Source organism: Acipenser ruthenus, chromosome 1 (genome assembly GCF_902713425.1).
Source record: "Acipenser ruthenus chromosome 1, fAciRut3.2 maternal haplotype, whole genome shotgun sequence".
Lineage (NCBI taxonomy): Eukaryota > Metazoa > Chordata > Actinopteri > Acipenseriformes > Acipenseridae > Acipenser > Acipenser ruthenus.
In genome coordinates, this window is record NC_081189.1 from 87,935,380 (window position 1) to 87,959,807 (window position 24,428).

At 40.7% G+C, this 24,428-nt stretch overlaps 1 protein-coding gene across 4 annotated transcripts in view; it reads left to right on the forward strand.

Annotated features, from left to right (window-relative positions):
• The window catches only part of dchs2 (dachsous cadherin-related 2), a 57,288-nt gene extending 40,177 nt beyond the window's left edge, over positions 1–17,111 (forward strand). The window contains exons 15-20 of one of the 4 annotated variants that reach the window (XM_059031604.1): positions 3,997–4,208; positions 5,479–5,630; positions 5,990–6,120; positions 6,586–6,872; positions 8,725–8,866; positions 9,868–17,111. In XM_059031604.1, the coding sequence (XP_058887587.1) occupies positions 3,997–4,208; positions 5,479–5,630; positions 5,990–6,120; positions 6,586–6,872; positions 8,725–8,866; positions 9,868–12,497 (3,554 nt within the window). In that variant the 3' untranslated portion in view covers positions 12,498–17,111. Of the gene's footprint in view, positions 1–512; positions 3,080–3,996; positions 4,209–5,478; positions 5,631–5,989; positions 6,121–6,585; positions 6,873–8,724; positions 8,867–9,867 lie in introns of those variants that run through there. The other 3 variants (XR_009329654.1, XM_059031608.1, XM_059031606.1) reach the window with 3 other exon arrangements.
• Positions 17,112–24,428: the final 7,317 nt, after the last annotated feature.

The following is a 24,428-nucleotide window of genomic DNA, read 5'->3' on the forward strand; positions in this document are numbered from 1 at the left end:
ACGATCTAATAATCCACTGTAGGAGTCTTTTTATCCAATGGAGCATGAGGGACGGCAATTAGTGAGCTAGCACTTGCATTATACATTCCTACAATAATCCTCTTTCATTTCTATACTGCATCAATTACCAACATGCATTCTTATTCTTGTGTTTTCAAAAAGCCCACAATGGCTTAATGTGTCCAGCCTGAATTCTGTTATCAAGATAATTATTAAACTAGCAAAATTGCGAGATATAATTAAACTACCTAAATTGTTGTGCTGCTCAGATCATTTACTAAAAGTATTGATTGTTTCACTTAAAATTAGTTCAATAAGCCTTTGTTATCCAATTGGACACTTCTGTTTTCAGATTTATGGAAACATATTTGCCAAAACAGCCTCTAGTTTCTTGGAAGGCAAATGATACCCTTGGGATGGTGTCCTATAAATCTTTTAAAATAGAATGATCCTTGCTTAGTCGATATAGGCGCTATAATAAAGGGTATTACAGTATTTAAAATATATTGAAGTTCACAGGTGGGATGATACATGGCTATCACAATAACTGCTGTGACAGCCATGTATTATGGCTGTCACATCAGTCCCGACCTGTGAGGGTGCTGTGTAAAGGAACCAAAGTGCCCTAGACTGGATGGCCAGACAATTCATACAATTCAGAAGTTGTGTGACCACATGGTACACTGGCTGAACCTCACCAAGAAGACGAGCCTTACAGATGGGCGGCACCGAAACACAAGTGTGGATACGGCGCCACAACCCCGACACCCTGGAAGCGGCAGTGAAACTGGCAGAGGATTTTGAAGACTCCCTGGTCTCTGCCAGGAGCGGCCTACTCACCGGCGCTCCAGTACCGCCTCCTCTCCCAGTACAACCACTCCCCGTACCACTACCTCCAGGACCCGGATCGAGTCCTCCGAGACCACCGACCCCAATGGGCAACCCTACCTCCCTACCATGGAGGCAAAGGTTGGCCCCCAGCTGGGGTAGATTTCCTGCCCCTGCCCCGTTGCCACACCAGCAACAGGACAGATATTTAACCTCTGCTCCCTCTGTCCTGATCTATTTTAGATGCCAGCAACTGGAACACCAGGCCAGGTCATGCCCATGTATCCATGGAGACACGGCGACATACCCCACCATAAAATTATTATATCGGTAGGACCGATAAAACGTCACCTAGTAGTTGGGGTGACAGAAAGGCTACCACACCCAGTAATTCTGGGCCGAGATTGGCCAAACTACAAAGAATTGGTCAAATTAATGGCAGTCTCGACCGTACACGTAAACTTGGCAGAAAAGCAAAAAAGGGAAATGATTGGTGATGTTTTTCCCTTTCAAGCTGAAATGTTTTCCCCCTTTTTTGTCCAAGAAAAACTAACAAAGAGAGACGGATCGAAAAATGGGAGGGAGCATTAATGAGACGAGGCTGGGGTCTGGTGGGAGAATGCTCTGAGAGTAACAAATGTCAGTCAAAGGGAGTCGGAACGAGGTTACTGGGCCATCCAGGGCAGAGGCTACTCCAGCCCCTCTCAATATACCGGACATGTGGCACTCAAGCGCAGATATAGTGTGGGGCCAAAGCAACAACCCCTCACTACTGCACACTTGGAGACAGGCCCAGTCTATTGGAGGTAAGGATGTTGAAGGCACTGGGGGGCTAGTATTTCCGCACTTCATTATTAAGGGGCAATTATTGTATAGGGTAAAACCGTGCCACGGGCACAGGACAGCCTGTAACATAATTGATGGTTCCCCTGTCTTGACGGCTTGAGGACGTGAGGCTGGCGCATGATATCCCTTTTGCGGGGCACCTTGGAGCTGATAAAACAAGGGAATGTATATTGGCTCGATTTTATTGGGTAGGGCTTCATAAGGAAGGGACGGAATATGTAGCCACATGCCCAGACTGCCAGCGAGTAGCACCGGGTCAAATGCGCCCTGCCCCTTTGGTCCCACTGCCAATTATTTCCACCCCCTTTTAATGCATTGCAATGGACATAGTGGGCCTTTTGCTACCTTCTGATTCCAGGTATATGCATATATTAGTAGTGGTAGATTATGCAATGCAATACCCGGAAGCTGTTCCATTGAGGTCCACTAGTGCAGCTGCAATAGCTAAAGAACTAGTGCAGATTATGGCTAGAGTAGGGGTCCCCAAGGAAATCTTGACTGATTATGGAACTAACTTTCTGTCTAACACATTACAGCAAGTTTACAAAATATACTGAGCATCAAAATAAACTTATCACTTATATTTGAGCATCAAAAGAATCTTACCACTTATATTTGGATAAAATTCACTAAATGTGATCAAAAAATGAGAAACTCTGTTTTAGAGCAGGTGCAGTGACTTTTAATTGTGCTGATTACAATTGACTAAAGTTATGTGGGGATGGGATACTGTGAAAGTCACAGGCTAGTAGAGTGTGTGGCCACTGTTGGCAGCAATACAAGCAGTACATCTGCGACGCATGCTTTGCACCAGGTTTCGGATGCTGTCTTGTGGAATCCTGGCCCATTCCTCTTGTAGTGCCTGGATGAGCATCTGCTTGTTCAGTGGTCTCCGAGCCCTAGAAGCCACACGTCTCCCAGTTTGTGACCTGTCATTGACAGAGTGTGTCTGGTTATACCGTCTCACCAGGTTTGAAATTGCTGGCTGTGAGCACCCAAGAAAGTGAGCCACAGCACGCTGCCCTAGTCCAGCCTCCAACATGCTGATTGCACGAAGGCGCTGCTCTCTTGACAGATGTGGCATATTGGTGTTTTTCTGTGATTTTCTTTACTTAGACGGCTAACACGATCCGGAGCTGTCGCTAAAGGCCAGCACAAAAGCCGGACAACACTGCACTTGTGTCACGATTAATTGTATTTACACCACGAGCACTACAGAACTCACTGTGGACTTGTGATCATGTTTGTGTTATTTGTGGATGTTTAAATACCGGTACTATTATTTCAGGACTGAACCCGTGGATTAAACGAAGCAATAAGCAATGCTATGTATTGTCTGTTCTCATTATTGTTTACTGTTGTCATCAGACTTTGGATTACAAATAAAACCATCATTTCACCAGTACTTTGTTGTTTGTCCATGTCTTGAGCACCGCGTCACCCCTACACCTGCGCACTGCAAACCACTTTGCCACACTGCTTTACTCCAAAATGAAATGCAGTCACATCTAGAACTGAATTAGATATCACTGTTTTTCATACATTCTCTGACCACCAACTAAATAAGGAATTGATTCAAAGTGAATTTGATTGATGGTACTGGACAGAAACTGGACGTACTGGAAAATGTGTGATACAGGTATACATTTCTGTAAATGGATTGTTTCCTGATTTCTGATATAAATTCCTGAACTGTATTCTGTAATAAAAAGGCTCTGTTGCCAGATCACACTGACATACTCCAAGCACCCTGGAAAGCCTGGGATACCAGCTTTCTGTATGTGGGTGTCGATCATTCGGTTCTTGAATAGATCAGTTGACAACCTTTGTATCACAATGCTGAAGAATATCTTACTCTCCTTATTTAACAGGGACATTGAACAGAATTGGCCTATGCTGGTAGATTCTTTTACAGTTTCAGTCACAATAATGGTCAAGACAGGAGATCTGACATAGTGAAATGATAGTGAACTCTCAGCTGCAAGTGCTTCCATATGCAATCAAGTAGACAACTGTATGGCCTTGATAAGCTGTATACAAGACTTAGCAGACTGTTTCACATTGAACAGTCATAATAGTGAAGACTATTGATGGTGTCATGGCAGGTGTTTGGTCTTTTTCCCTTGATTTCCAAACTTGAAACGCAAACATAGAATGCAGTAAACACTACACTTTACCTGACACTGCCTGTCAAAACAATAACAGGAAATTTACTGCTGTGGAGTGAAAACATGGAGCTATAAAATGAGCTATCAAAATTATAAGCAGGAAGGCTCGGGTCAGGTTGGCTATTATATTAATAGTTTTGCATTTCATACACAGGTGATATTTCTATAAAGGATCACAAAAGCCTGGATTTCGAGATGCAGGATAAGATTCATCTTGTGGTCCTGGCTGAAAATACCTGGAAGACTGCGCACTGCAGAATAACAATCACAATTCAAGATGTGAACGACAACCCACCAAGATTCGAACAAAGTTACTATAAAACAGCGGTGTGGGAAGGGCAAATTTACAACACTTACATCATGCAGGTAAAGGACCATCTGTTTTGTCAATCAAGCTAAGCTGTTAAGACCACAACTCCCAATAAAATACTTCAGCACTCATTATTTTAAAATGAGGATATAAAATCCACCTTATGCGCTATAAATACATACAATTTTGCTATATGTAATTCGGTAGAGTTATTAGCTATGTGTGTTATAATTGGAAATCAAGGAAGTCATCCAGAATGATTTCTAAAGCGAAACGAATAGCACTCTTTGGTTAACTTACGGCATTCACTATTAATTAAAGTTTAGCTGTAAACATATTGTTCAGCTTAATGAGAATATAATTAGTTTTTTGTTATTGTTCCTATTTCACTGAGAGTAGATTTTATATTTCATTGCATTTTTTTTTTCTTTTTTAATAAATTTAGTCATTGGCAATTATTTTTTATTATTTTATCCCCAATTTGGAATGGCCAATTATTTTTAGGCTCAGCTCACCGTTACCACCCCTGCGCTGACTCGGGAGGGCGAAGACGAACACACGCTGTCCTCTGAAGCGTGTGCCATCAGCCGACTGCTTTTTTTCACACTGCGGACTCACCATGCAGCCACCCAAGAGCTACAGCGTCGGAGAACAATGCAGCTCTTGGGCAGCTTACAGGCAAGCCCGCAGGCGCCTGGCCAGACTACAGGGGTTGCTGGTGCGCGGTGAGCTGAGGACACTCTGGCCGACCTAACCCTCCCTCCCCCGGGCGGCATTCGGCCAATTGAGCGCCACCCCCTGGAAGCTCCCGTCCACGGTCGGCAAAGGAATAGCCTGGACTCGAACTCACGACGTCCAGACTATAGCGCACATCCCGCACTCCACGTGGAGCGCCTTTACTGGATGCGCCACTCGGGAGTCAGTATTTCATTGCATTTTAATATGAAATACTTGATTAATACAATGCATGATTAATTAGTATTTTGTTTATATGAGGCTACAAACATTATATATGTAAATACTAAATACAGAGATTGGTCTGCATGGTCAGACAGACCAAAGCTAAATGCAATGTTTCATATTACAATATACTGTCTTAGAGATTTAAAAATTTGCAAGGAACGTCTTATTTTAAACAGATTCAGAATCAACCTATTACAAACCAATAATATATGGACAAAACATGTACTGTTATGGCTGTCAGGGGTCCTGTTGAGTAGCAATGTTTGGAATCAAAGTTAGAAGGTAAATGTTGTATAAATTCTAAGTCACAAGCTTGTGCTTTCTTCTGGGATGACCAGATCTATATTATTTCCCCATCTGCAGGTTTTTGCTACTGATGCTGACAGTGGCCTTAACGGGCAGATAGAGTATTCTATCCTCTCCGGTAACCAAAATGATGCCTTCCTTATAGACACAGCCCGAGGCATTGTAGCCACAAACGCCATTCTGGATCGAGAAATTTTTTCATCTTACAAGTAAGTGTCTGTGTGTATGCAATGGTTGTTCAAAAACATACTATATGTTCAAAAAAGGTTGATTGTAATAAACACACCTACCTACTGTACCCTTATAAAAGTTTGCTGTGGTAAATTTGCAGTTTTCCCATGCTTTTCCCATAATTATACTATTCATTTACCATGGTTTGCCATGTTTTTTAAATTTTACTTTACCATACCTCTTGAGGCTTTACAATGGTTAGCAATGTGTACATTCAAATACTTAAACCAAATGTATACTGCCAAGTACAGCAACTCTGAGCTAATGGTTTCTCAGAATGAATGGTTAATTTAAAGAAAATAAATGTATGCACCTTGTAACATGTCTGGCTTTGCAGGCTGATTCTTTTGGCTACTGATAAAGGCAGCCCCCAACTGACTGCTACCACCACAATGAGAATCCAGGTTGTGGACGTCAATGACAACGCCCCAGCGATCCCTCCGATGGAGCCTGCTGAAATTGCTGAGAGTGAGCCAGCCATCAGATTTGTACCATAACATTTCCTAAGGATTCTGCATCTGGCTTTATTTAATACCACTAAATGCCTGAATTTGGTGAAACTTTGCCTGGACATTCCTTGCAGTTTCTTGACAAAAAAAAAGTAATTTCACACACATAAAGAGTGCAAGATGGCACAGTGGATATGTGGTTCAACAGAAACAGTGTAGGATACTTAGGGAATGGGTGCCCGTCCCCCCTGTCATTTAAAGCTCAGAGTAGATTGTCTCATAACAGGCTGCAATTCATTATAAGACTGCAATCCAACAATAACAAGCTCCTCTGTTTAGGCACAGATCTTAAGCTTGGAGCAGCGCTTATTGTTATGAATGCAAAAATAAAATTCCAGAATTAAAAGTGCATGTGTGGGTTATTTTGTTTCCATTTTAATGCATTAAGTACAGCTGAATGTGGTTCTTTTTTGTCACTCATCAGACCTTCCAGCTGGCTACATTGTAACACAAGTATCAGCGAATGACGTGGACCTGAGCCCAGCTCTGTCCTACAGTTTTGCCGACAATGGGAATCCAGGTGGTAAATTTGCCATTGATCGCTATACCGGAGTAATCACACTGACTGAATCGCTGGACTATGAGGAAAGCCCCCAGTATGTTTTACAGATCAGAGCCTCGGATTCTATTCATGAAACAGGAGCAGAACTCAGGGTCCACGTGCTTGACGTCAATGACAATCCACCTGTCTTCTCCCAGGAGTCGTACCAGGTAAACAGTGCGTTGTGGTCCTTGTCATACAGGTAAACCGTGTTGTGGTCCTTGTTATACCAGGTAAACATCGCGTTGTGGTCCTTGTCATACCAGGTAAACAGAGCGTTGTGGTCCTTGTCATACCAGGTAAACAGAGCGTTGTGGTCCTTGTCATACCAGGTAAACAGAGCGTTGTGGTCCTTGTCATACCAGGTAAACATCGCGTTGTGGTCCTTGTCATACCAGGTAAACAGAGCGTTGTGGTCCTTGTCATACCAGGTAAACAGAGCGTTGTGGTCCTTGTCATACCAGGTAAACAGAGCGTTGTGGTCCTTGTCATACCAGGTAAACATCGCGTTGTGGTCCTTGTCATACAGGTAAACAGCACGTTGTGGTCCTTGTCATACAGGTAAACAGAGCGTTGTGGTCCTTGTCATACCAGATAAACAGAGCGTTGTGGTCCTTGTCATACCAGGTAAACAGCGCGTTGTGGTCCTTGTCATATCAGGTAAACAGAGCGTTGTGGTCCTTGTCATACCAGGTAAACAGCGCGTTGTGGTCCTTGTCATACCAGGTAAACAGTGCGTTGTGGTCCTTGTCATACCAGGTAAACAGAGCGTTGTGGTCCTTGTCATACCAGATAAACAGAGCGTTGTGGTCCTTGTCATACCAGGTAAACAGCGCGTTGTGGTCCTTGTCATATCAGGTAAACAGAGCGTTGTGGTCCTTGTCATACCAGGTAAACAGTGCGTTGTGGTCCTTGTCATACCAGGTAAACATCGCGTTGTGGTCCTTGTCATACCAGGTAAACATCGCGTTGTGGTCCTTGTCATACCAGGTAAACAGCGCGTTGTGGTCCTTGTCATACCAGGTAAACAGAGCGTTGTGGTCCTTGTCATACCAGGTAAACAGCGCGTTGTGGTCCTTGTCATACCAGGTAAACAGCGCGTTGTGGTCCTTGTCATACCAGGTAAACATCGCGTTGTGGTCCTTGTCATACCAGATAAACAGCGCGTTGTGGTCCTTGTCATACCAGGTAAACATCGCGTTGTGGTCCTTGTCATACCAGATAAACAGCGCGTTGTGGTCCTTGTCATATCAGGTAAACAGAGCGTTGTGGTCCTTGTCATACCAGGTAAACATCGCGTTGTGGTCCTTGTCATACCAGATAAACAGAGCGTTGTGGTCCTTGTCATACCAGGTAAACAGCACGTTGTGGTCCTTGTTATACCAGGTAAACAGCGCGTTGTGGTCCTTGTCATACCAGGTAAACAGCGCGTTGTGGTCCTTCATAATTCTGTCAGGGCTCCATGTTTCCTCTTTGTCATCTTTTTTGTATTTAATGAATATTTCTAGGACTATTCTTTTATATATTTATATTATTGTAGTTTTTACATGTATAAAATACTGAGGTGGGTGGTTGGGAAAACTGGCAGTATCAGTGTGCAAAATCCAACAAGAGACTTATATGTATTTTGTTTTGCTTTTAGATTTATTGTGTTTGTGATTTTAGTGCTATTCTTTCCTAGGCCTCACTGTGTTGAATTGTTTGGTGGAACAAGCTAATGTCACTTGAGACCTAAGCCATATTAGCCAGATCCAGATTAGCACTAATCTTGAACTACCTAATGTTAACTTTGGTAAGGTAGTCCAACATTAGAGCTAATCAGGCTTTGTGAAAGCAGCCATATATGTTTACTATAAATACACTGAATTAAAATTAAAATGAAAAAATGTCTTGATGAACAGTACCTTTAAAATCATGTCATATAACACAATGGTTGTATGTTTGTTTGTTTTAATTGTGGTAATGAAATTAACCATCAATAACTTGATTCCTGTTTTTGTTTCTTTATTGATTTCTCCATAGGTCTTATTGGCTGAATTGACTCCAAGGGATACATTTGTTCTGGCACTGTCTACCACTGACAGAGATTCAGGACTCAATGGAGAGGTTTCCTACCGGCTCCTTTCATCAGCTTCTAAGGGGTTTTATATCAGTTTGAAAAATGGTGAGTATATTCATGCATATGGCATGCATTACCTGATTGAGCTAAATAAGAAGGATACAGTTGCCACATGTTGTCACCTTTTACATAGACTCACCTCATGATACTATACCCTAATCAGACTGTACATAACGTGTTATTTCACCAATTCCTGACATGAATCTGTAGCAACATGTTTATGCATGCAAAAATAGCAATACATGAGTCTATGATAGAGGCCTCAGAAGTACTGTTGTTGATTTTGAAAAAATCACTTCTAAAGGCTGTTTGACTCCAAACTGTCAATTGCTTCATTCTTTATGAACATTTGGATATTATACAAGTGTATTTTCAGTAGCAATGTTTTATTTGTTAAAGCTTAAACATGTGAAGTATGTTCCATACTATACTGAAGTGGTTAAATAAGGTAATGACAATGCCCCATATTGAAACCATATTTTTCTCTAAATCACTAAAATCCTCACATGCTAAATTAAAATGAGTGAAATCAGCCATGGCTAGAAAACAGCACTTATTTATGGTACACTGTCAGCTTTTCCTTATTAAAACATGATTCATGACATTTTTGTTTTATGGCCAACACTGAACATCAGAAAAAAATGTTTATTGAATGTTTTTGTGGAAAAATATCTGCAGAAAAGTCAGACTTGGAACTGTGTTGATAACGCTAGATTGTGATGTTTTTTATTTTCTCTTTTTTTGTGTAATATTTAAATGCACACACACATGCATACTGTATATATTAAAAAAAAACTGTCATTTCAAATGTATACACTATATTTTGAAGATATTAATGGTCAAAGACAAGTGACATTGGCTCGATCTTCAATATAAAAAAAAAATTAGAAAGGTTTAACATCACATCCAGTTGACTTTTGGCCCAGCAACTGATATTGTCTTGCACAGTTCTATTATAATACTGACCAAGTCCAACACTGCTTAGCTCTTGACATATATAAGAATGCAATTACTTTGGTTGCATTATGAAGTATCTTTTTTTGCAGGTTCTTTATTCACCAGCAAGCCGCTGAGGTATTTTATGGAGAGCTCTGTGGTACAGCTCCTTGTGGAAGCCAGTGATGGTGGAGACCCAGCTTTGACGGCTGTGACTTCTGTGGAAATACAAATACGAGACATCAATGACCACGCACCTCAGTTCATGCAAGCCACATTCCAAGTGAGCGTGTCTGAAGCTGCAGCAGTCGGGAGCACCGTGCTGTATCTGTCAGCTTCTGACCAGGACTTTTCCCATGAGAACTATTACCTTGACTACTCCATCTTCGGTGGGAATGAGCAGAACAGATTTTGCATTGAGACCAGTGTTTTACAGGCAGACGATGAGTACAAGACAGTGGGCAAGCTTGTGCTGTGCAATCCCCTGGACCGTGAAAACACAATGAACTACACCCTGGTGGTAGTTGCCTCTGATCGGGGGACACCTCCACTAAATGCTTCTGCGGTTGTCTCAGTAACTGTGATAGATGCTAATGATAACCCTCCTGTCTTCAGCCAATTGGAATACCATATTCAGGTCAGCGAAAGCATTCCTTTGGGGAGTAGGCTCACTGAGGTGTCAGCTCATGACCCAGATGAAGGAGTAAATGCTGAAATAAGGTTTCACATTGTTTCTGGCAATGATAAAGGTCACTTTAGACTAGACCACAGAAGTGGTGCAGTGGAACTGAACCAGAGTTTGGATTATGAAGAAAATGCCAAATTCACATTGACCGTCCAAGCCATCGATAGCAGTAGCATGGGGAGCAGAAAAATGGCCTTCGCTGTGCTTTTCATCACTGTGCTGGATGAGAATGATAACTCTCCCTACTTTATTTTCCCTGCCATGAACTGCTCAATCTTGGAAAATCAGACTGCCTTTACTCATGTTTGCTCACTCTATGCAGTGGACCATGATTCAGGCCCATTTGGACAGGTGACCTACTCTATTTTGTCACCATGCTCAGTAGATTATGGAAGCCCAAATAAAAAGGAGGCTTTTGCAATAGACTCCTTGACTGGGGACATCTATTCCAAGCAAACTTTTGACTATGAAAGAGAGAATAGGTACTGCTTTGTGGTCCAAGCTAAAGACAAAGGCGACCAAACAGCAACAATTAAGGTTCAGGTGGACATTGAGAGTGTTGACGAGTTCAGCCCTGTCTTCACACCAACAGAATATTACTTTCAGCTCCCTGAGAACTCTGAAGTGGGGCAGAGCATCGGCCAGGTCTCAGCCGTAGACAGTGATGGTGGAGTAGACGGGGTTCTTGTGTATTCCTTGGCTGAGTCCTCTCGGTTCTTTTCAGTGAACAGAACCAGTGGAACCGTGTATCTCACCAGTGCTGTCTATAGGAAAAAAGGCAGTGTCAAAAAGAGAGAGGACCTAATAGAGTTCAAGGTGAAAGCAAGCAGTCCCAAGCTTGATTCCAAGTCTGAAAGCTGCATTGTTATTGTCAACATCTCCAACTCTGCAGAGGCCTTCACTGGAATGCAGCTGAACAGCCTGACCATCAGCCTTACCATTTCCTTTGTAGTGTTCCTGCTGTCGGCCATTATTCTTGTGGGGCTTATTTTGAGATTTAGGAGGAAAGATGTCAAAGTGAAAACGAGAACTGTAGATTCAATGGCTACAACTTTAAACCACAGTATTTCAGATACACTTGAAAAAAGTAATGGCCATAGGCAAAGCACCATTGTCCTTCAAGATTTAGCAGAGCAGGTGGACATCAGAGACAAGAAGGAGGTGATTAACCCCTGCAGGCACTCTGGCTCAAGTGGCAGGGGCTCTGCAGATGGAGATACAGCTGAAGACGAAGAGATCAAGATGATCAATGAACACCCATGCCGGAAAGGTTCTGGGTCTGCCCTAAGCGAGAGGGCATCCAGGGTGCCAGACTCAGGGATCCCCCAGGACTCAGACCAACTCTCTTGCCAGTCAGAGGAAGCAGACCTGGCTGCCACCACCATTGCCACTGTTGCCGACAGCTCAGAGAGCATTTACCACTTCAAAGAGGAAGGTGGAGGGGAAGGATGTGACCAGAACTACATCTCAAATGAAGTGCTGTCTAGAAGGTTCACCGGCATGGCCATTAAAGAGAAAGACTTGTTGGCACACAGCACAAAGGGATACATCTTCCACACTGATGATCAGAGCTCAGCAGGGGCTTCCCTTACTTCACTAGTGAGTGTCGAAGAAGAACTCAGAGGAAGCTACAACTGGGACTACTTAATGAACTGGGAGCCCAGATTTCAGCCACTGGCCTCTGTCTTTACAGACATTGCCGAGCTCCAGGATAATGGTTTACAAAAGCCAAACATTGCACAAGAGTCCAGGGGTATTATTTATCCCCCTCCCTTAATCACGTCAGTGGCTCAGCCTGGAATCAGGGCGGTTCCACCGCGGTTGCCCACCTTTACCAACAGAGCGGCCTTCCCTAAGTACACTCACTCTCCCCTCACTGGGAACTCAGGTCTCACACCCTCCGCCATGACACCCAGCTTCTCTCCATCGCTATCCCTGCTTACCATGCAAACTCCCACATCGTCCCCGGTTATTTCGGAGACTGGCATCACTGGCCCACCCAAAAGAGCAACCCTTCATCCTTCAACACTCGGAGAAGAAGAGATGCAAGTGTAAACTAATATTTTAGTATTCCCTAAAGACATTACCTGTTTCCTTTAACTAAATGGTTTTCTCACATTTTTAGTAATATGTATTTTTAAAAAAAAGATCAGTGATTAAAAAACTAATAAAGAACTGTTTTGTCAAGATTTTTTGTTTTAATTGTGGAACCAAAAAAAACTTTCTACCTTTATGTAAAACCTCAGTACATGCTTTGGTTCAAGGGATGTGTGTGTTGAAAGAAACTAGTGTTCTGAAGCTTTATGTAAAATTGAACTAGGGCCCTATTTAGCAAATATGTGCACAGCCGCTATCACTAGGGCAAAAATGACTGCGTTTGCGAAGCGCTGCGATAGCGCACGAAAACATGAATTAGAAGTCGGGTTTCATGCGTGGGCTAACGCACATCAGATAGCAACTCATGCGCCCAGCCAATCAAAGCACAGTGGGGGGAGTAAGGTTACAACCAATAAGGATTCAACATTCCCTTTAAGAGGACCTGTGCATCTGCAATAGCGAACAGAGGGTATTTTGAAACCAAAAAAAAAGAAGGAAGAAGACACAAGCGCCTCAAGCAAGGCTACATTTTTTTAGCAGTCTGGGGGAGGTACAGTGAATACTTACGAAATAAAAAAAAGTAATCTATGTACAAAATTAAGTTACATAAATATTTTTTTCTGCTTCACTTGCTGAGCAAGCAAGCGAGCAAAGGGGGAGCGGGGTTGGGGAGTGAAAATTTTAGAATCAGTTTTCCTTAAGTTAGGCATGTATGGCTCACCTTTGAACAGTGAGCACCGTCACTGCCTTTATTATAAATGCTTTCCTGTTAAAAAATATACTGACGGTACGCATTTGCGTCTTATACAACAATAACAAAGTCTGCATACCCGTGAACCCCTGTGCTTTAAGTGCTTTAAGTTCAGCATCTGCTTCCCTCAAACCCTGTAATCTTTCCTCTGTAAGTTCAACATCCATTATGGAGAGCTATGTTGCGTAAAACACAACAAGCCAGGATGATATTGCTAACCTTCTGAGGAGTGTACTGTAGTGTTCCCCCAGAGACATCCAAACATCGGAATCACATTTTGAGAATTCGAAATGTTCACTCAATTACAGTACGAGCACATTTTTTTTAATTTTTTTTTTTTATTTAGTAATCGCCAATTATTTTCTCCAATTTGGCATATCCCTATAAAAAATTTTTTAGGCTCATCTCACTGTTACCACCCCCGTGCTGACTCAGGAGTGGTGAAGACAAACACACGCTGTCATACGCAGCATGTGCCGTCAGCCGACAGCTTCTTTTTCACAATGCAGACTCATCGTGCAGCTACAGTGTCAGAGGACAACGCAGCTCTGTGCAGCTTACAGGCAAGCCCGCAGGTGCCCGGCCAGACTACTGGGGTCGTTACTGGGGTCGCAGGTGTGCGGTGAGCCAAGGACACACTGGCTGACCTAGACCCCCCCTCTCCGGGCAGCGCTCGGCTAATTGTGCGGCGCTCCCTGGCAGCTCCAGTCTACGGTTGGCAATAGAATAGTCTGGGCTCGAACCGGCGACCTCCAGGCTATAGAGCGCATCCTGCACTCCACTCGGAGTGCCTTTACCAGATGCGCCACTCGGGAGCCCCGATACGTGCACATTTATAGGTAGGATTATACCTTCAGCAGGGGTCGTGGGGTTGAGCAGCGGTCTCAGTAGCCACCGCTTCAGTGGATACACATTGTCCCCTATCAACCAACCTCGCAGACTGTCATCCCGCTGAAACACAGCTGCCACCTGCGAATTAGCGTGGATAAACAAGTCATGAGCGGAGCAACGATAGCTTGCATACACATTTGTGATGTAGTTGTTTGCATCATAGATCACACACTACTTGCACGTTGACAGAATAGGTCCCCTTACGATTTACATAGAAGTGCCTATTCTATGTTGGTGTGTGTACTTTAGTGCTGCAAACAATGTGCTCTCCGCATGTCTCCTTCCAGGTCAACCTGAAGCAGTTGGCAGATGTTGCTGCATACATTGTGTGTCAGACAGGCTCAGAAAAGACAGATGACTAAGAAATATTTGGGGATGTCTCCCAGTCTTTGTCTGGCCATGCAGAAATTATTTATTTATTTATTTATTTATTTATTTCTTAGCAGACGCCCTTATTCAGGATGACTTACAATTGTTACAAAATCACAGTACAAAGAATAACATTACAAAGTATCACATTACAAAATATCACACTAATCCAGTGTGCACCCATATTTCTTTTATTTCTCTTTTTTCTCTCTCTCTTTTCCTTTGCCTGCTTCCCTAGTAGTTTCACCGGTATTTATAGCAGACCATGTAATTTGCACAAAGTTTAGACCTGTTTTTCACATGTCTACGGAAATGCTAACGCTGTAGATAGTTTGCTAAATTGCTACATTTGTATTTAAATGAGGACACTCCCCAAGTTCTGCCCATGTCAAGCGCTGACACTAACTTGCCAAGTGGGCGCAAAAACACGTGTTGCTAAATCACATAGGTGGGCAAAGTCTGTTTGCCCACATCTGCGCCTGATTCTGGTGCGCTAACTGTCCGCAAAAGTGTTTTGCGATTGCCTTAGGGGTTTGCGAAATAGGGCCCTTAGTCTTTATTTGATATAAGGCCATGTCAAATATTAGTCAGATCACTTGACTTGCATTGCATGCTATGCCCAGGATTATTGTCAATCAATAAGTCATGTACAGTGTGCTCTGTCCAATAAAAGTGCAATTTGGATCAGACAAGGAGATAGCTAGTTTTATATTGTGTAAGACTTTACAAAATAGTTTTTCTTTCTGTGCTTTACATTTTTGCTATATTTTGAGAACCATTCATTGATTTGTGATAAAACTGTGATAAAAATGACCATGGTTACTAACTTCTTTGAGGTATAGGCACCTGATTGGTTCAGAAAAGTCTTACATCTTCTCCAGATCTTCTCCAAATGTGATTAAACTTTGTTCACAGTAACATTCGTACTATATCTTTAAACTTATCTTCAGATAATGCTACTGAAAAAAAGCACATTAAAGTAAGAAATCATTAGTATGGTTCGACCACATTTGGCACTTGCATTGGTTGGCGTAATGGTGGTACAACTTAAAAGCATGATTAATCTACTTGCTTTCTTCCAACTTCTACAAAAATATTTCATTTTAAACTGATGCTGAGAAACATAAAAAATAATGTTTTCAAAAAGTAGCGATGCTTTTATATGTGCTAATGTTGTTACAATAAATTAGTATGGCCCAGCTTCAATTGCATGAAAGAAACGTTAAGCAAGCTGCCAAAATCCATGCACCCCTTGGGTGCACCATGACATTTACACAACGAGTTTGGAAACACAAGCTCTAAACCAACTCTGTAACGATCCACAAAGGAACCCACATTTAATAAGCAAGTCTCAAGCAGCCTTAGCTTGTCTACAAAGCACACACCAGTGCCAGGTCAACATCTGCCAGACAACCAAAACAATTAAACAGATGCATAAATGAGCTAATGAGGAAGGGCCAAGTAAAACCAATAACTTCTGTAATCAGCATTAAGTAGGCCTAACAGACAAACGCAGTACTTTCAGAAATCGTTCCTGTCATACAAAGCCATTGTCATGATATACATGATATCGCAAACATATATTTGCATTTTAAAATATCTGGTACTACACTAGATAAAAGAACATTTTCAGTTTGCTTGTCTTCCCATCAAGGAAATCTGTTTCACTTGTACTTCCTGGGGCAGCAGTGTGGAGTAGTGGTTAGGGCTCTGGAATCTTGACCGGAAGGTCGTGGGTTCAGTCCCAGGAGGGGGACACTGCTGCTGTACCCTTCAGCAAGGTACTTTACCTAGATTGCTCCAGTAAAAACCCAACTGTATAAATGGGTAATTGTATGTAAAAATAATGTGATATCTTGTAACAATTGTAAGTCGCCCTGGATAAGGGCGTCTGCTAAGAAATAAAATAATAATAATAACTTCACCTCAGCAGTGTCTTCGGGGTCAAGCATGTCCCTAGCTGGAAAGCATGTCAGTCATAAGGGTAAGCAGCTAGTTGGTTACTAACAGAAAAGACAGCCCTGAAGAATTGAGAGCAGTTAAATTATTTTAAGTACTACTACAGTTGTGCTGCAATTTTGCAGCACAACTTGAGTTTGCACATTATCAAGCTTCTTGTACTTAGTTGGTTCCCAACATCTCAGTGGTCAATTGTGAATATCCTGCAGGCGGATTCCAGAGAATGAATCATAGAAATGCCAGGATAGCTAATTGTAACACGTGACCAAAAAGTCAAAGTTTTCAATAAAAATAAGTAAATAAATAAATAACCATATAGTTGAATCCACTCACTTGCAATGCATGTTTGTGACTGTTGAATAAGCGACTGGACTCGATCCTGAGGATTTCTCTGTGCCTTCTTAGTCCCCCTCAACCTAACCTACCAATTGACCTATCTGTCAACCGAAGTTTTGGTGGTTTATTGTTTTGATTCTAAAAATAAATTATTTTCCTTAAAACCACAAACAAAATTAGATACAAAAAAGGGAAAAAATAGATAGGTATTTCATAGGAAAATTACGCTAATGGAATGTGCATAAGAATGTGTGGCAGGGCAAAAGCCCTGAATGTAAATAGTGGGGGGGGGGGGGGGGTGTAAGGGTGGCAGGGATGGGGTTAAATCTGTCCCTGCCAGCAATCACAGGTGTGGCCATTCCCCTATTAGGTAATTGAGTGCTAATTGGGGAGGGGGCACATATATAAAAAGGAAAGAGAATCCTTTGTTTGGGAAGTGGTGTAAGGTGTTGTACCAGTGAAGGTGTTGTACCAGTGAAGGTGTTGTACCAGTGAAGGTGTTGTTCAGCCTGGCCCATGTAAGTTTTGACTCTATAGTCCTGATTCTTGTGCTTTTGTGTTTAAACTCTTGATTTTGGCCCTTGTGCCTTGTTTTATTTGTACCTGTTTTGTTCATTATTTAATGAACTGCACAATCTGTGCTTTCACTGCAGCTTTCCAAGCCTCTGAGTGTCATTTCTGATGCTATTCTGCTACAGTATGTATCTTCCATAAAGATCAGTGTGTTGACTTTAAAACCTCAAATTGCATACATACATTTGTTGTGAAATAAATATCAATTAACAGGATCATTTTACAAAACTCACTTTTGCATTTGAGTTTTCTTTTTTTGTTTTTCTGGCAGATCATCCCAAAACAAACTACAAAACTTAAAAACAAACAACAAAAAAGACAGCTGTCTATTTCGGAGATTTGTCTGGCTGTTCTTGGATTTCCAAATGGTCTCATTAAAAACTGGCATAAATCAGTACTGAATGGACCACAAGTGCTACAGGGAGACGGTAATCAGTACACATATTTAAAGGTTTTCCTAAGGGGGCTGAGTTTCCACAAAGACAAGAGAGGGAAATTGTTCTATTTTTGTATTACTGGGAAAATGAAGATTATCTGCATTTCATGGGGATTTGACTAATCTCTATGACTGCACTGCAATTACTCTCCATGAAACCGTAATGTGTTGCATGGGATGGATAATGCTTAAAAAAAATATCAATTCAGACAGTACTGGTAATGTGTGCCCTTGGGGATACAAGTGTGCAAAAAGGGAATGTTTCACCTGGACTAACAGTGTAACATTACCTTTGGAAAGGCTCTGTGTGTGAAACCACTGGGACAGTTAGAGAAGACTATCATAACCTATGGTTGTGTCTTCATATTTCAACTAGAAAGTGCCCAGAAAATATATTTTAGTACAACTGCACTTCTCTTCCAAATGGAGATCAGGAAAAGCAAAGAAAGAAAAACACATAATTTAAACTTCCTGTGTAATAACTTTTGGGCACCAATATTCTCTGTATAAATTAACATTCAGTAATAGAATGTGGCATTGGTGTAGTTTTATCAGCAACTCCACCTTGCCCCAGAACCCCAATAAATCCGATTGCTTCCTTAAGCATTCTTATGTGCACACTCATACACTACATTTGATGTTCAATTCTCTTCTCCACATGCTTGTTCTACTTGCCCAGTCCCAATACAAAAGCTTTTCAATTTTGGAAAGGTGGCTCAAGGAGCTTGACCTGGTACCTCAATTCTCTGAGGAATGAGGCATTGGCAATGCTGTGGTGGCAGCTTTGTAAAATTGCTACCCCTTGTTTAAAATTAAATTTAATTATTTTTTCCAAACGTATTCAAAAATATTAATGGCTGCACATACCCAGATGAATCTTCCAACACACTTTTTGATTGGTGAATGTTGTCTCTAATTGAGATTTTATAAGGAGCACAATGTTGGCAACATGCTGGTTTTAAACAATACTAATATTTTTAACAAGCCTGACATTTTGACAAATGAAAACCTGGAAATTATTCTTAATATTTGGTTGGTAAAAGTTCTATTCATAATTTTATTAAACCTCGGTTTTAAAATCTGTCTTGTGATTTGTTAAAAGTCCATCACGTGACATATTTTATCCCGTACCTATAGCCTCAGAAGTCCTTACCAACAATACATATTCATACCAACAACATAACAGTATTCAAAGCGACAATTTAAACATGAACAGGCTCGACCCATTCCTTTCAGTGAGTGATTACAAAAACAAGACAGATGTGAGTATTAAATCAGTAATGTCAAATGAACTCTTCGTCTCGGCAAATTAAACAACAAATTCATTATGGGTCCTAGCCCTCCTTCCACTGTCTCGTGTATGACTTTCCATTATATTGTCTCCGTAGAGTGAACATCCTAGCATACCATACCAAATCTTAAAGCAATAAATGCCTGTAAACTGAATGTAGCTCCAGTGGGTTTGGATCCCAGTCAAAAAACATTCTCTATTAACACATGGAGGGGAAGGTCTATACTCTTTATAACATTATTTTCTTAATGACAAAGGCAGTAATGGATTTTCTGCACAGTGCACCACAAGAATGTCAGTGTACTGGTGGAACACAAGCATTCTGTTGTGATTTGGCACAGGCCTGAAACTTGGCTGCTTCCAAATTTGGCTTTGACTGCAAAAAAACAAACAAAAAAAACCCCACGTATATAGCTGTTTCCCTATTTTTACTATTACAACAGCTTTTTGGCCTTGAAAGTAACTTTGACACATAAATCCCACATGTCAAATGATATTGTAATACAAGCATCAGTGTCAGCATTATTATTATTATTATTATGATTGAGAAAATTTTTTTTTTTTTCATATCTCAAACCCACATGCCTATTATAGATTTTGGTTTATCAGAGACTTGTGATACATTTTTGTTTAATCTTATAAATGTGTTTCTTCAACCGTGTCTGCCAAGACTGATACGATCTACACTGTGGTATGAGTCTTGGCAGTCACCAGTGCTCATTTTTCGGGATGTAAAATTAGAAGCAACTGGCCAACTGACTCCAGAATTTACGGACACCTTTAAGCCAGGTCAGGTTTTTTAACTCGCCACTAAACCACAAATGAATTGATGTTAAATCAACAAGTGGGTGTGAATTGTGTGAGCGGCTTCAATAAATGTGTTTAATTGTGGTGGTAATTCTATCCGCAGAGTATCATAACATGTATTAAAATCATATTACTTGAAATGGTATACGGTAAACAATATGTATCAAAATAGTACAATTCTGTTTATAGAGAATTATGCAATCGCCCGCACTCTTTGTCGTTTAACCTTGGGGTTAATTTTCTATTAATGTAATACTTATTTCTGCTTCGCACAGTCCCACCCCAGTCAGACAAATACAGCAAATCAGCAAGCTGTATAGGTCTGATTTGATGTAAACGATCCTCATAGGAAGTAATTGCCACCCCCAGACAGCTGTGTGCTTTTAGTAATGGTTAGCAAAACAAATGCATTCCTTTAGAGACAGATCACGCAATTTACACTTGCGTTACATGCTCAATAAAATCAATTTGTGGTTAGAGGCGACCGTAAATTCTGGAGCCAGTTGGCAAACAACCCCCCCCCCCGAATAATTGGCCCCCATGGCATTTTTGGTAAAGATACATTGTTCTATGTCATTGTATCTTTTTATTTAATTTGATTAAAATGACAATGATCTCTGTTTTCGCCATATTTTGTAGTTTCCAATAATTGCACTGTAGCCGACTTAAGATTTTGTGCACAGAGCGAGCTCAATTATTAATGTAACAGGAGGGTAGAAATAAAGGAAAAAGTTGAAAGAAAATCCCAGATAACCCAATAGAACCAGGGCTGGATTTAACGTGGGGACATTTGTCCAAGGCCCAAAACTCCAGGGGGGCCCACAAAAAAAATACATTGCATTTTTTTTTTTTAAATTAATAAATGTAGTACTGTTTCTTTTATATTCTAGTATTAATATGAATAAACAATACTACTTTTATTAATGTTTTTATTAGGTTAATTTAATTTGATCATCCAATTTTTGGCATAGATTAAAACTCTTGTACGTTCCCATCACGCTCGTGCTGAACTAGCCCACTCCTCCTCCGATTGCACATCGTACAACCTGACCTCACAATGACTCAACCAGGAAAGTGGTACAATTTGTACCACTGTATGGTCACGGAGAAACTGAGTGGAGCAGCTAAATGCAAAAAACTTAAGAAAAGCAAACGTGCCAAAAATATTTGCTTCCAAAAATACAGAAATTCTCAAATGTCATGTTTAAATCGAACGACCGCGACAGATCAAAGCAATATTTCAACTGTCAACAACAGCACCTGCGCCGTTGCTAAAGAAGTAGGCCTGCTGGGTGTAGAGACAGAACTAGCTAATCCTAGCCCATCTAGTCAAACTGATATCCCTGATCCTGCTGTGACACTTACCTTCAGTAATGACCCAGCCGAATGGAAAATGGAGGAGTCACTTTGCGAATATTGGGTAGAGCGGGGACCAGCTGATTGCCAGAATCGCAGTGAGAGGTATGTGGCTTTAGAAAGAAAATGTGAACACTTTCCGATAAGTATTTTTAAACGCACACTGCCGAATGGGGAAAGTCGTTGATCGTGAGCGGTTGCTATACTCTCCTGTCTTGTTTTGCGTGCAAGTTGTTTTTCTCAAAGTAAAGTGTATTGTCTGATTTCAGGATGTGATGATTGAAAGCATGCTGCAATCAGTGGGGGGAGCATGAACACTCGTCTGAACATGCGCAATCTATATGCATCTGTGGTGTGCGAGGGACAGGAGGCTGGAAGAATTGATACCTCACTATTATGGAAGGTCATCTGGGTCAAACGCATACCTAGTACACGTATTGATTTGGACCAATCGGGATACATAAAATATATTTGTTTAAAATAAATGTAAATGAACTACGCATTTTCTATGTAGGGGCTGGTCATTTTACAGTATTACCTACATAGTGGCTGGTCATTTTTACATTAGTACCTATGTAGGAGCTGGTCATTTTACAGTGATGCAGTGTAATTACAAGAGTAGCCAATCACCTTCAGGATAACATCTTTTTAATTTCAAACATGAAATACGCTTGAAAAAATATCAAGAATAAGGAAAATTGCAAATCATGGTGGCGAGAGATGTTCTTCTACGGTGCAAATATAGATTTGCTGAGTGCTGCCAACTTCCTGAGACAGACAATGTTGACCGTGACACGGTTCAGTTTGTATTAACAATGTACACAATCTTTTTTTTATTTTTTATTTTCTAATTATATTTAAGTTTTACACTGAAATATTGAGTTGAGCTAATATTAGATTCAATGTCTTTCAACACATGTTTAAAATTACTTATTAGTGGAGTTACCACTGAATTAAAGCGATTTCTAAGGCTCTGAAGCCGCCAGTTGATATTTGTCTCAGAGAGTCCGGGTCTATCCATCTTTCATTAGACTTTTTCCCAATGCCAAGTCCATATACAGCCACGAATTGGATGGGAATGGCAGATGTAAGGCGACTTGTAATTGGATCATTTATTACATGTGACGGCACACATAGATCACCTCACAATAAGTGAGCATTTTGAAAAAGAAAGAAAACTCAGAGCACAGGAGAACTACAGTATACAAGTACAGTAAAAACTTACCTTTAAAAAATAGACTTTAATTTGCTATGGCATAAACATTTTTCATTGCATAATTGCACCCCCTCCCCACCCTTCTGTCCATCCTACAAGTTCTTTTATTTGTGTCTCAAGTTGGGAAACTGCACTTGAAGGGTAAACCTGTGCATTTCCTTATTCATTACAATCCTTTGCACTATATAAAGCAATCATGTGTTGGAGCATTCTCAGGATTATACTAACTGTGTTCTTGAGGAGAAGGCCTTCTGAGGTTTATGACTGTCAAGTACAAGGGTGCGCAAACTGGTCAGACCCATTACCTTGGATGGTAACCGGGTCAGCATTACCTCGCATTTTGATTTCATCTCAGATGGAATCAGCATCAAAAGAAGTTTATGACTTTCTTAGTGGGATCACATGTAATGAATGTGTGCATGATGGAAAAGTTGAGTTAGGATTTACAAAAGCTCATCTTGTACAGTTGTTTACTTTATTCACTTTGGTACACAGACCATTTTTATTCAGTTGACAACTGAATTGCTGTTACTAAATGTGCCACATGCACACTGGAAAATGTACAATTATTTGAAGCAATTAAGATGGGACCTGTTTTGAAAAGACGTTAACGGAGAAAAACGAGTTTAGACCAGAGTGGCTATGCCACAGAAAAAGACAAAATACTTGGAGGTTCTTAAATTTGCCTTTTACCTCCGCTGGTGATTTTCCTGAAAATATTTGCTAATTCCTTACATTCGTTTTCTTTTTTTATTGCAGTCTTTATATTCTGCACGTGTAACATCCCAAAAAGATTTCCTAGCATGAAAAAAATGGATCAATTGCAAAGTTTTCTCATGCATTTACTTGTCCGTAGCCATACTTCCTATTTTAAAATTGAGAGCGAGTAGCAAATATCATCAGCTGAATACACTCCGACAAGTAGAAAAATGTAACTTAATTGATGAAAACAGAGCAGTGGTCTGTTCCAGCAATTCGATTGCCAGTTTGTTGACAACTCGAGATTTCAATTAATTGCCAAGAAAAAATTGCGTAAATTACTCGTGTATCTCCATCCAAAGAGATGTCATCTCGTGCAGTTTTGGCGAGAGGACCGTGAAGGGAGACCTTCTCATGACATATTAACGTATTATAAACGGGAAGCTTTAAAACAAACTTAAAACTTGCCTTGAGAACATTATGGACAATGATTTATCTGAGCTAAATTATTAATTACATTTCAAATCAATAACGTCAATTTGTGGGTCTGATCCGCGAAATGCGGGTCACTTTGGTGGTCTGTGTTAAATACACAGAATAAGATGGACTGGAATTTTACCAAATACTTCACTGTGATTGGTTGATTTCTAATATGTGATTTCTAATGGTAATTATATGCATTATATCATGCTTAATGTATTAATACTAAAAGTATCACTAGAAGACTTAGAAAATAGTTAACATTTTTGTCACACAATTTTCTAAGCTTCTGTTAGTGTCCCTACACATTCCACCATTGTGTTATGGATAAAATATTTATAGGTTTTCACCTTAGAAGGGTCTCTGCTTCTGTCAATAAGTAAATATACACTTACACTGAATTTACTGTGTATTTTATCAAACACTTTTCTGAAAAGCAGTTTATGAGAAACAATAAAACTAAGCTACTTTTCATGTAATTAAGATGCCATTGTTTCTGGAATGGTTAGCCTCAATGGAGAGTGAACAGCGCTTTCATTTTTTAAATAAAGCAGGAAAGCATTTTGCCCTCACCTGTTAAGAATCCAGTTAGCCTGAATTCTTTACATTAAACTAAAACAGAAGGGATAAGCCTGAAGCAATAAATCAATGTAATTTGTTTTTGCAAGAACTACTTACAGAAGGAAGTAAAAAGGCAGGCTTACCGGTCATTCCTCAAAAGAAAA